Source organism: Tetrao urogallus (genome assembly GCF_951394365.1).
Source record: "Tetrao urogallus genome assembly, chromosome: 1".
Lineage (NCBI taxonomy): Eukaryota > Metazoa > Chordata > Aves > Galliformes > Phasianidae > Tetrao > Tetrao urogallus.
In genome coordinates this window covers 174,642,993-174,654,266 of record NC_136813.1, presented here as the reverse complement: position 1 = coordinate 174,654,266, position 11,274 = coordinate 174,642,993, and the positions used below count along the sequence as shown (strand labels likewise).

General features: G+C 58.8%; 1 protein-coding gene across 1 annotated transcript; it reads left to right on the top strand.

Annotated features, from left to right (window-relative positions):
• Nucleotides 1–431: 431 nt before the first annotated feature.
• On the top strand, nt 432–11,054 carry LOC306944923 (maestro heat-like repeat-containing protein family member 2B; the record flags this gene model as incomplete). Its single annotated transcript, XM_079533595.1, is given in 33 exon segments — nt 432–577; nt 677–725; nt 727–817; nt 1,104–1,225; nt 1,365–1,487; nt 1,623–1,788; nt 1,944–2,042; nt 2,192–2,343; nt 2,693–2,836; nt 3,374–3,466; nt 3,753–3,822; nt 3,938–4,051; nt 4,154–4,227; nt 4,560–4,679; nt 4,825–4,932; nt 5,122–5,281; nt 5,409–5,449; nt 5,626–5,767; nt 6,181–6,233; nt 6,572–6,679; nt 6,955–7,074; nt 7,246–7,368; nt 7,503–7,658; nt 7,880–8,002; nt 8,306–8,385; nt 8,792–8,927; nt 9,044–9,136; nt 9,283–9,378; nt 9,553–9,676; nt 9,879–9,988; nt 10,452–10,604; nt 10,715–10,869; nt 11,003–11,054. Coding segments are annotated over 33 exon segments (3,696 nt in total).
• Nucleotides 11,055–11,274: the final 220 nt, after the last annotated feature.

Sequence of the window (11,274 nt, the reverse complement as noted above, 5' to 3'; positions counted from 1 at the left end):
TTTCCAGAACACTTTGGCCCCAACTGCTCAGTTGTGTTCCATCTCATGCCCACACACCTGTCCAAGATCAAGGTACACAAAACCTTGGTCCCAACACCATCCCAGTAATCAGCCAATAATTTACCACCTCTATTCTCCTCCTTCCTTCTGGGACCCAGCCTCCAGTCAGAAGGACAGAGGAGAACGCTCCTGGTGCTCCCAATCCCTTTAGCGTCTTTCCATGGGATGCAAAGTCTCTTTCTGATGTTCTGCCATTTCCTCGTGGCAGCCTCCCATGACCCTACTTGGATGACAATAAGCAGATGGTGGTGTTCTTGTTTGATCAGATGCGGTGGAGTCTCTCTGATGTCTCTGACATGTGCCCCTAGTGGACAGCAGAGCTCTCTGGAGAGGTTGTCGGGCAGCAGATGGGGGCCTCAGCGCCTCCCGGCATGGAGTCCCCAGTCACTAAGACAATGCCGGGCAACGCTGCCCAGCAGCTGCTCCCTGGCAGGGGCTCTCCATCACCCGCTGAGGTCATTCCCTGCGTCAGCATGGAACCGGAACCCCAGAGCCGATTGCGTCACACAAACGTGCTGTGTTTGAGGGCCTGCAGGGTTGCCCCGCACTGTCTGCTCCCCAGCCCGGGGCGCGTCACTCATTCTCTGTGAGGTGACACTGCAGTGTGGTGTCACAGTGGCTGCGTCATACACCCTTGTGGAGCGGTGGGAGCGGTGGCTCAGTCCGCTTGTGGGACCCGCAGGAAGTGGAACCAGAGAGAGCTTTGTGTCTATCTGGAGGCATCCTGCTATCATGGAGAGGCTGAGAGCCCTTCGAGGTGAGTCCCTCCACCTCTCCGGACCCCGTGACGCTGCCCGAGCACACGTGTGCCTCCAGTGTCTGTTTAGGACGTGCCAGCAGCACTGTCCTTGCTCTGCCGAGTGCAGCTGCCCACCATGGTTTCCCCAGCACCCCAGCAAGGGGAAAGCTCCCTCCCCTGCCCCCGCCAACCACTCATACCCCTGCGCTGTGGGGCTGGAGGAGCGTTCCTCCCACAGCTGGCCGGGTGCTCAGCCCTGGCTCCAAGCAACACCAGCGGCAGCTGCTCTGCTCTTTCCTTCCAGGTCTCTTTGCTTGTGTGGGCTGCGTGCCCAGATGGACGCGTCGCAGGGAGAGAAGCAGGGTGTCAAGCCCTGTCCCTACCTGCGCCGCGACCTTACTCCTTCAGCGCCTGCAAGATCGGGAGGTGAGCTGGGGACATCCAACCACCAACCCTTGCCCTCCTGGCCCAGGGCCACGGTCCCGTGGGTGCCAGGCCCGGCAGCACATCCACAGAGCGATGGGTGGCAGCGGGCAAAGCGAGCGTGACTGATCCTTGTCCCCAGGGTGACCGAGCGCAGGCGTACTGTGAGCTGGAGAGCGCCCTGTGCCAAGACAGCAGCCGCCCGCCGTGCGGAGTGGTGAACCGGCTGCTGGCAGAGGTGTCCCGGGACCTGACGGCAGCCCAGGTGAGGGCTCACTCCCAAAGGCAAAGGGAACCGCCTGCCCACGCTGGTGTTCTGCTGGCAGATAGTGGTGGTTTAACCCTTCCAAGGGCCTCAGGCGGTCTCCTGTGCCGCGTGTCACCAGTGACTCTCTTCCAGGGCGTGACCAGCAATTTGAGGACAGCTGCCAGCAACGTCCTGGTGGCTCTGGCTCGGACGCACTTCACCTTGGTGATGGCTGAGCTCCAGAGCCACCTGAAGGCCACGGGGGACATGCCCAAGGAGTTTGTGCTCATCACCCTGAGCAAACTCTTCAGCACCTATGGTAGAGTACCCTCAACCTCCTGACATCTAGAACAACCGGGAAAGGGGTCTCTGCCCTCCGCGTGTGATCTGCATTGAGCTGGGGGATGCAGGGCTGCAGCCCTTCCTCCCTCGCTGCCAGGACTCTGACTGTGGCCCTCTCCTTCCTCTCTGCAGCTCCACAGTGCATCCCCTTTGTGTGGCTGATGCTGGCAGGCCTGCGCAGTGTGGTGGGCCAGGTGAAGAGTGGCCAGATCCTGCGCATCGCTTGTGCTGGTGAGTGCTGGCCCCAGAGCAGGGGGCCTCAGGACAGCCCTTGCACCTCACCCTGCTGCAGACTCTCACAGGCTCCCTTTTCTCTCACTCCCTTTTTCAAAAAAATATTATTAGTAGTATTGTATAAGTATTTTGTTATGTTTTTTCAGTTGTGAAACAGTGGCTGGATGGAGTGAAGACTCACTTGTCCTCAGGAATGCAATGCCCCTGGCCTGCCATGGAGAAAGAGCAGATCTATGAAAACCTTCACGAGCTGCTCTTCTCCGTGATGTGGAACTGGCAGGACTGCCAGGAGGAAAAGGTGAGCACTGCTGCATTCCCAGCCCAGGATGGCAGCAGGGGCACCCATGTCGGCAGCTCTGTCTGTGCCCAGTGGGCTGAGAGCTGAGGGGTGATGAGAGGGAGTGGGCTGGCTCTGCAAAGGGCCCTGAAGTGGCTCTGTGCCAGGGAGCAGCTGCATGTCACAGCATTGTGGCAAAAAGAGCTGGGGATGAGGGTATGGGGAAAAGCTGCCTGCCCTCCAGAGCGAGCCCATCTCCTGCTGGGAGTGGGGGTGTGGGGATGGGGAAGGGGAAGGGAAAGAGAAAGCCCTCTGTGTAGGAAGGGCAGACCTTCAGTCTTTGATGCCGGGCCTCTGCCATCCTCTCCAGGACAAACAGGCCGTCCTTGGGGCTGTGGCTGCCATGTTGGAGGTTCTCCTGCAAGAGGAGCAGCACCAAGAGCGCGTCTGGGAGCAGCTCCTCTGGCTCGTTCACCCGTGTCAGGAGATCCAAGACACCTGCAGGGTGGCCAAGGTGAGTTGTCGTGCAGGGCTCAGGGTGGATGTGGGGCCCGTGCAAGTGCCACGAGGGGTCAGCGGGATGCAGGGAGGAGGTGGGGAGCCCTTGGAGAAAGAAGGAATGGGTGTTCAAGGGAGTTCTGAGGCTTCCTGAGCTCTTCAGTCAAAGAAGGAATGGCCTGGACAAGAGCCAGGAGGGAGCCAAGAGTCATAGGGGCTCACCTCCTGGGGATGGGAGACTTCGTCACCACCACCTGGGTGGTGGGGCTCTGAGTGCCTGAGGAGCCGTGTGCTAACAACTGGGGCGACCACAGCCAGTTGCATCTGATGGGGGAGAAGTGGGCTGCTGGGTGGGAAATGCCTGCAAATGATGCCCAAACACGGCTCGATTGAGAGCAGTGAGACTCTCTTGGTGCCGCTGGGAGGTGGGGGATAAACAAGAATGCCTGTGCAGGAGCTTCTCCCTGCAGAGAAACAATTGGGAAACAGTTTCTCCACTCGCAAGTGGCTACATGTGGCTTCATCCCTTTCTTCCTCTCCTGCTCTCTTGCAGAGCCTCACTATCTTCCTGGAGGCCTTAGGGGGCACTGAATCTGTCATTCCAAGGGACAGGTTTCTGGACGTCACTAGCGCTGTGTTCTACCAGGTAAGGGGAGCCTATCCTTGCGCCCACAGCAGTTTCCCTCTTGGCTAAGTCTCAGGAGGACTGCAAAGCTCCGATTCCCTGAATAAGGAGGCTCAGCCTTAGCTCCTGCATGCTCAAGGCTGCTCTAGAGCCGTGCATGTACTCCCACCCCATGCTGTGGGGTGGGCTGCATTTTTTCTGCCTGTCCTCTTCCCGAGAGTGCCCAGGGAGACGAGAGCAGGCAGCACAGTGTCTTTTCCATCCTCAGTGCTGATGTGATTGTATCAAATGGACCTTGTTCCCACAGCTCTATGACGACAGCAAGCAGCACAGCGAGGCTGATCGTGCACAGCTGACCCACTGCATCATGCTGCAGGGTAAGGAGAGGAGCCTTGGCGATGCTTGGCGCTGCCCTGGCCAAAACCTCTCTCACAAACCTCAGGAATGGGTGTGAGTTTCTTGCTAACATAGCGTGGGATTTCCTCCCTGCAGCCCGGATCTGCCCAGAGGAAGCCATCCTGTTTCTGCAGTCGCAGCTGGGCGATGACTGGGAGCCTGGATGCGTGGCAGCCCTGGGTCTGCTGGGTGCTCTGGCTCGCTCTGATGGTCAGTACCACGGGTTGGTCAGTACCACGCCTCGGGACTTCCAGGGATCCCTTTTGCCATCTGCGCTGTGGCTCCGCTCATGCTTCTGTGCATCTCTTGCAGAGCCCATGATGACGGAGAAGCTGCCCCAGGTCGTCGAGGCTGTGCAGCGTCTGTGCAATGACCCCAGCATCCGGGTGAGCTGGTTTGGGAAAAGAAAGTGCTGTTGGGGTGGTGATGCTGCTGCCAGCACAGGCAAGGCTGGGGTGACTAGAGAGGTGCTGGAGCATTGACCACACGGTCATGATGGCTCCTGTGGGGAGAGCAGGCAGAGTGGAGCGGGCAGGTCCCTGTGCTGTGCATGGAAATTGCACAGCCTGGTGCTAAGGCCTGGCCCTCATGTCAGAAGCCAAAGCTTCTCCTCTGCTCTTGTTGTCTCTGCTTGTGCCCAAAGGGCTGCCCTGATGAGCAGGTGGCTTCCCTTTGCCTTCTGACCAGAAAAATCACACCCACAATTGTTCTCTGGCAGGTGAGGACAGCTGTTCTGCATTTCATTAATGATCTGTTCAGTTCTAACACCCGGAGCTGCTCAGCCTGGGATGTGGTGGGGCACATCTTCAGAGAGTTCAGCCGCACCACGGCAAGAAGGGTAAGGACAGTAGGCAGCATCTTCTTTTGGAAGACCCGTGCTGCTCGGAGGGTGGCACAGAAGCACCGCTGGGGCCACACCTAAGCCTCGCGAGAGGCTCCTGAGAACTGAGCATAACCAGTGTTTCATTACAACTGTTGTGCAGGCATCCGGAGACCTTTCTGCCCAGGAAGCCCGGGAAGAAGGAGCTCTCCAGGAGCTTTGCATGGACATCCTGGGATCACTGGACCTCTCTGTGAGAGGGATGTCCAAAGTAAGTCACGCTCTGCCCTGCTGCTGCTCCCTGCCCTTGCACCACGTGTTCCTCGTCCCATTCCAAGACCCCAGGTCTCTCCTCCAATGTGCTCTGAAGCACACAGGACTCAGGGAAATTCACAGAGTCTTCTTCATCTCTGAGCGGAAGCAGGAGTGCTGACCTGCTCAACTGCCTCGTTCCCTACAGCTCCTGTGGCCGCGGCTGCTGTTGTTTGTGGTGCCAGCGCAGTACACAGGCATGCTGATCCCAGTCTCCCGCTGTGTCTGCGCCCTGGCTGAGAGAGAGGAGCTGACAGGACGGCGCATAGAACATCTGGATCGCCATTTCGTCAGCTCCATGTTTCAAGGTAGGAGCAAAAACTCCCCCAGTGAGCTCTGCTGACCTGTGGTAGCAGCCAGAAGGGACAGCGGAGGTGTGCGTGGCTGGGCACGCAGTGTCTGGGAGTCTTACTCAGCACTTTTTTCTCTTTGCAGGCCCACTGCTGACGCCCCACATACTGCTGGCACGACTGCTGGTGAGTACATGCTCCAGAGGCCGGTGCCATGAGCAGCCAGGAGGAAGCAGCATGGCCATGGGCAAAGCTGTTGGCTGCTCCTTGCCTGCCAGGGCAGAGCCAAGTTGCTTCCTTTTTGGGGGGAAGCAGCTGCTCTTGCTGCAGAAGTGACCCTGCTTCTCCTTGCTCTCGCTCAGGTGGTGGCAGGCAGCCCTGTAGCAGGCAGCAAACTCCAAGCTGCTGCCTTACTGCTGATGAAAAACCTCCACAGCAGGTTCCACAGAGTGCTGGGGGCCATGTGGGCTACTGAGATCCCCCTGCTGCTGCAGTGTCTTGAAGGTAAAGTACTGGTGGGGAGGAAGAGGCAGAGGCAGAGGCAGAGGCAGAGGCAGGGAAGGGGGGTGAGTGAAAACGCAGCTCTGCAGAGTGGCAGAGGGGAAGCACTGCCTGCAGCCCAGTGCTGCGCTGTCTCCATTCCTGCGAGTCAGCTCTGAGGCCCAGGGACCTATGCCCCTGGGGATCTGCCCATTCCAGGACAGGGATGGGCCCTTCACATCCCCTCAGACAGCAGCCTTGGAGCACTTAGTTCCGTGTTCCTGCGGGGGCAGTGTTTGTGGGGAGGGACAGGTCACTGTGGAGGGGGTGCGGGTCCCAGCTTGGCTGTGTCAAGTGCCCAGGGCAAGACAGGTTTGCAGCAGCTCTTCTGTGCCTTGATCCCCAGTAAGGATCTTTTTCTTCCTATCGCTGTGCAGGGAAAGATGAGAGCTTCCCGGACACTGCCGAGTTTGAGCGGCGTCTGCTAAAGGTACAGCATTGCCGGGAGGCGCGGTGCAGAGAAGTGCTTGCCTGCCCCAAGTAGCCCCGCTCCACATGAGCCGCTGTGGGACAGGAACAGCCTCTCGAGCGCTGCTGCGGAGCGGAGCGGAGCGGCCGCACGCCTTTGTGGTGCTGCCTCTTCCGCTCTGTCCCAAGCCCAGGGGGGTCTTAGGAGAAGAGGGCAGCTGGCTTTAATGGAGGGAACGCTGGGGGAGCTGGGAGAGGCACTGTTCTTCCTGACACCTCTCCCTAGAGGGCTGCAGCAAGTTGGGAGTGAGGGAAGAGGCAAAGGGCAAGGGAACATTGTCTTCTCCTGTTCTCCAACAGTTCCTGAGGGCATCAGTGGACACCGTAGATGATGAGGCGTGGACCGAGGCCCTGAGCAGTGAGCTGAGCCAGCGGCTGAGCAGCTCTGCCGGCAGCTCTGCCGAAAAGGTGAGTTCCCCCCGGCTCTACGCAGCGGTGCAGCTGCAGGTGTCCAGCTGGGGCTGGGGCTGGGGCTGGTGCTCTGCCCACGCGGGATGCTGATGCTGCTTCCCAGTCTGTGCCCTCCAGAGGCCTTTCCCTGCAATCTGCCCGGGGATGGCTAAAGCTTGGCCCTGCAGCTGCTCTCAGCGACTCCCAGGGAGTGTGGGTCCTCCCCACCTGGCCCTCCCCCAGCAGGTTAAGCTGCTGCCACATCTCAGCTTCTTCCTTCCCTTCCCATGCAGTCGTTCCTGTACAAGGCTCTGGGCACGGTGCTGGGGTCCTGTAAGGGAGTCCTCCACGTGCAGGAGAAGCTGCTGCAGCACCTGGAGGAGGCAAACGCAGAGGAACCATGTGAGGCCCAGGTGAGCTCTCCTCTCCTCCAGCTCCTGCGAGCATCCCTGCTCTGGCCCTGGGGCAGGGGGCTTTTCCTGGCCCTGCTCCGGGCCTTTCAACCTCTTCACTGCTGCCATTTTGCTCAGGAGAGGACCTGTAGATTCAGGCCTTTGCCAACGGCCCCTTGTTCTTTTGTGCAGGGAATCATCTCTCTTCTCAGCCATGCTGCTGAGAACAACTTCCACACAGTCCTGGCCACGCTCACCATGTTTGCGTCCAGGCTGTGCAAAGGCCGCAATGCCAGGATTTCCAGGCGCAAGAAGGTAAAGCGTTACGGGTTTCCATCTTGGCATTCTTCTGCCTTATTTTCCCTGCAGCTCCTGCCTTGGGAGCCCAGGTGCATCGCGGGGCACTGGGGGCCGTTAGCGAGTGTCTCAAGGCATTTCTTCCCACACAGATGGAGCTGGACAGCACGAGAGCTCATGCCACTCGCAGCGCTCTCATGCTCGCCCACGGCAGCGTGGCACTGCGTGCCTCCAAGGAACAGCTGCTTGCCCACCTGGAGGGAGGCATCGTGGGCAACATCCTGATGCTCTACAGCTGCAGCTGCCGGGTGAGAGCTCAAAGCATGCCAGGGTGTCAGAGCGCCCAGCTGCAGCCCCTCCACGTGGGGGGATGCTGAGATGGGCCATCCCTTTCCAAAGGTCCCTTGGGGAAGGGTTTGTGTCCACATGAAGATCCAAGCCCTTCCCTTAGTGTTGTTTCCCCGTGTCCCCCTTGCAGCCCTTGTCCCTTCCCGCAGTTCAAAGAATGTTCTTCTCTCTTGCTCCTCAGGACTTGCAGAACAACCTCGCGCTGCTGCAGAGCATCACTGACTGCAGCACTGCCTTCCAAGCTGTGGGTGATTCTGCCAGCTTTAACCGCTCCTTGAAGAGCAAGCTGCTGGAGATCCTGACGGTGAGTGCCTAGAGACAGGGCTGTCTGCAGAGGAGTTCTGGGCTGCGCCACAAGGCTCGCTTCCCTGGGGGCATGCAGGTGTCCAGCAGCCACACGTCTCCAGCTGGTGGGGACCTTGGGTGCTGGCAGGCAGCAGCTGGGCAGCGGGCTAGGTGCTCCAGCTGTCAAGCTGCTGCATTCTGCAGTGCTTCCATGGGAAAGTGATGGGGCTGGTTTGTGGCAGTTGCGCCTGTCTCGGGGCCGGGTGGAACAGCTCTCGTGTGCCCCTTGCCCACTTGGACACTGTCTCTCTGGGACTTGCAGGACCTGATGAAGAAGTATTACTCGGGCATCCCTGTCTCCCCAGTGCCTCTCAAGGTGGTTCTGGCCCTGGAGCAGTTGAGGTAAGGACTGAGGTTGCAAGGCAGGAGAGTGGTCCCCGTTTTGGGTAGCTCCTGAGGGCCTGGAGGGGGCAGGGAGGGAGGAGCCACATCCACAGGAGAGACGGCTGGGCTGTTGTGCCCAGCGAAGTTGAGGTTTGGGGCAGGGAGAAAGGCCCTGGTGCTCCTGTCCCCTGGCAGGGGAGAGACGGGAGAGCTGGGGTCTCCTTCCCTCCAGAGCGGGAGGTGGTTCACTGCTGCTGGGGAGGAGGTGGGCGCTGCTGGAACTGAAGACAGTGCTCAGCAGCACGAGCTGGGGGTATTGGCTTGGTAGCTGTTGATCAGGAGAAATTCAGAGGTTGCCTGAACCAGTCTGGAGAGCACTGGTAAGGGCCCTTTCTGATTTCTCTTCCTTTTTTCCTCCTCTCAGCAAGCTGAAGCCCTCTTTCGAAAGCAAGGATATGCGTGAGATGTTGGTCCTGTGCTGCAAGAACATCGTGACACATCCTTCAGCAGAGATGATGCTGAAGATCAGGAAGTCACAGCAAGCAGCACAGTACCTGCAGGTAACCTGCCGTAACTTTCCCGGCCACCTCTCGGTCGGAACCCTACCTCAGCACACACAACCTCTGCTCTGGCAGCAGCCGCGATGCTACACGTCACTCCCCTCTTCTGCTTTCAGCTTCAGCAAACATCACTGAAAGCTCTGGGCCGGCTCATGGTGGTCCTGCTGGAGACAGAGCCCAGCGGTGGCTTCTTCCAAAACATAGTCCATGTGAGTATGTGCTGCGAGAGCAGCAGTGCTGGTGCTCAGTGAGGCGGGAGGCCTTGGGGGAAAGGGCTGGGAAAGGAGGGACAGGGAGAGGGGTGGCAGGAAGGGAAGGAAAAGACGTCCTCAGTGAGACAGATGCTCTACCCCAGGTGCTGCAGAAATCTATGGTCTCAAGCAACGTGTGGGAGCGCAAGAGGGCCCTGCAGACCTGCTCCCAGCTGCTGGCTGTTTGTGAAGAGCTTCAAGTGAGTAAAGAGCCCCACCGCATGCCCCCTGCTCCCTCCCCTGTGCCCCTGAGCTGGAAGGTGAGCTCCGCCCAGCTGTGCATGCTGTGTCACAGCATGGGGAAGGCACAGATGGGAGAAGCTGGGGAGAGCTGGGGCTGTCTACAGCTTTGTTCCTGCCTCTCACCCCTGCAGAGAGGAGATGCCTGTGAGCACTTTGGCTCCTTGGTGGGACTGCTGGCGCCTCTGACGTGTGACCCCATGCCCGCATCCCGCCAGCTGGCCGTCACCTGTCTGAGCTCCCTTCTGCAAATCCAAGGTGAGTAGAGCAGGCGTGCTCCAGCCCTCTGCCCTCCTCCGTAGCACTACCAGAGCCCCACGGGCTGGGCCCTCTTGACAGGAGGGAGAGGCACCGTGCACAGTTCTCCTCTTGTCCCCATCCTGTCCTCTGTCTCTCCACCGTGGAAAGCGGTCCTATTTCCAGAAGCATGACTTCCCTTCTCTCCCTGTGCTCTTTCCAGCCAAAGCAGTCAACACAGTCATTGAGACGGGTGACATCAAGAGCCTGTGCGAGGGGCTGCATGCCTGCAGCATCGCCTCTCAGCTCCAGACCACGTCCAAAATGGCAAGAGTAAGTGGACCCAAAAAGGGGTGGTGGGGTCTCTGTCCATAGAATTCTGCATGGCCCTATGCTGCCCCCAGCCTCTCACACCATTTCCAAAATGAGCTGTCACCCTGAGACTGCTTTTCTCAGCCAGTAGCAGGAGGCTCCGAGCTATGTCTGGCCTTCAGGCACCCAGTGCAAGGAGCTGATGCCATGATGTGCGTTTGTGTGCGTGTGTTTGTGTGCATGTGTGACTGTGGCTGCTGGGAGGGAGGCTTTGCATGTAAGCAAACACCATGGGTGCAGAAGCTGGGAGGAGGCTCAACCGCCTTCCGTATAAACAGCAGGGTACAGACAGCAGGAGCGCTGTGATTGCCGCCTGAATGAGCGGCAAGCCGCTGAGCTAAGAATGCCCTCAAGACTGCTTTGTGTTTTGAAGAGCTGCAGCAGAGCAGTGATGGGATCTCTCCTGCTTCTCATTTCTCTGCAGATTGTGTGCAGAAACTTCCCCATCGAACGCACCGTTGACTTCATGGCGGCCATCAAGGAGACGATCCGGAAAGCCAACGGAGTGCGTGTGCGTGCTGCTGGGAAGTGGATGACCACCTTCCTGCAGATGCACGGGAAGGACATCAGTTGGAACGTAAGAGACTTTCTCCCACGTGTCCTGGACTTGTTCTGGCCATTGCACATGGCTAGGCTCTGCAGAGTCAAGGATGCAGCAAGTCATTCTTTCTCCCCTTCTTCTTTCAGGTGCCTCCAATCCTCTACATCCTGCGCAGCATCACATCGTTTGCGCAGCAGAGCACGTTCCTGCCCTTCCTGTGCCAGGCGGTGGTCATCCTCACCCGCTGTCACACTGAGGCCGTGATGAACAACTTCTCCCGGCCGCTTGGGCCAACAGACAGGTACTGGCCCTCCCGCCTTTGCTGTGCCTGAGGTCACAGTTGTAGCTGGCCTCTGCCAGAGGAATCCAGGGAGGAGGCAGCTTTGAGTCTGTTTGAGGTCACAAGTCACAACTTGAGACTCTCCTTTTTCTAGTGTGACGTGGAAAAGAATAAGAGAGTTTTGCCTTCAACGCTGGAGCCAGTAGAAGAACGAAGAGAAAGACAAAGAGGAAGAAGAGGAGGAGGAGGAGGAGGAGGAGGAGGAGGAGGAGGAGGAGGAGGAGGAGGAGGAGAAGGAGGAGGAGGAGGAGAAGGAGGAGGAGGAGGAACAGGAGGAGGAGGAGGAGAAGGAGAGGCAAGGCAAGTCAAAGCGAAGCAACGAGAAGCAAAGCGGAGAGCAAAGAGAGAAGAGAAGCGAAGCAAAGC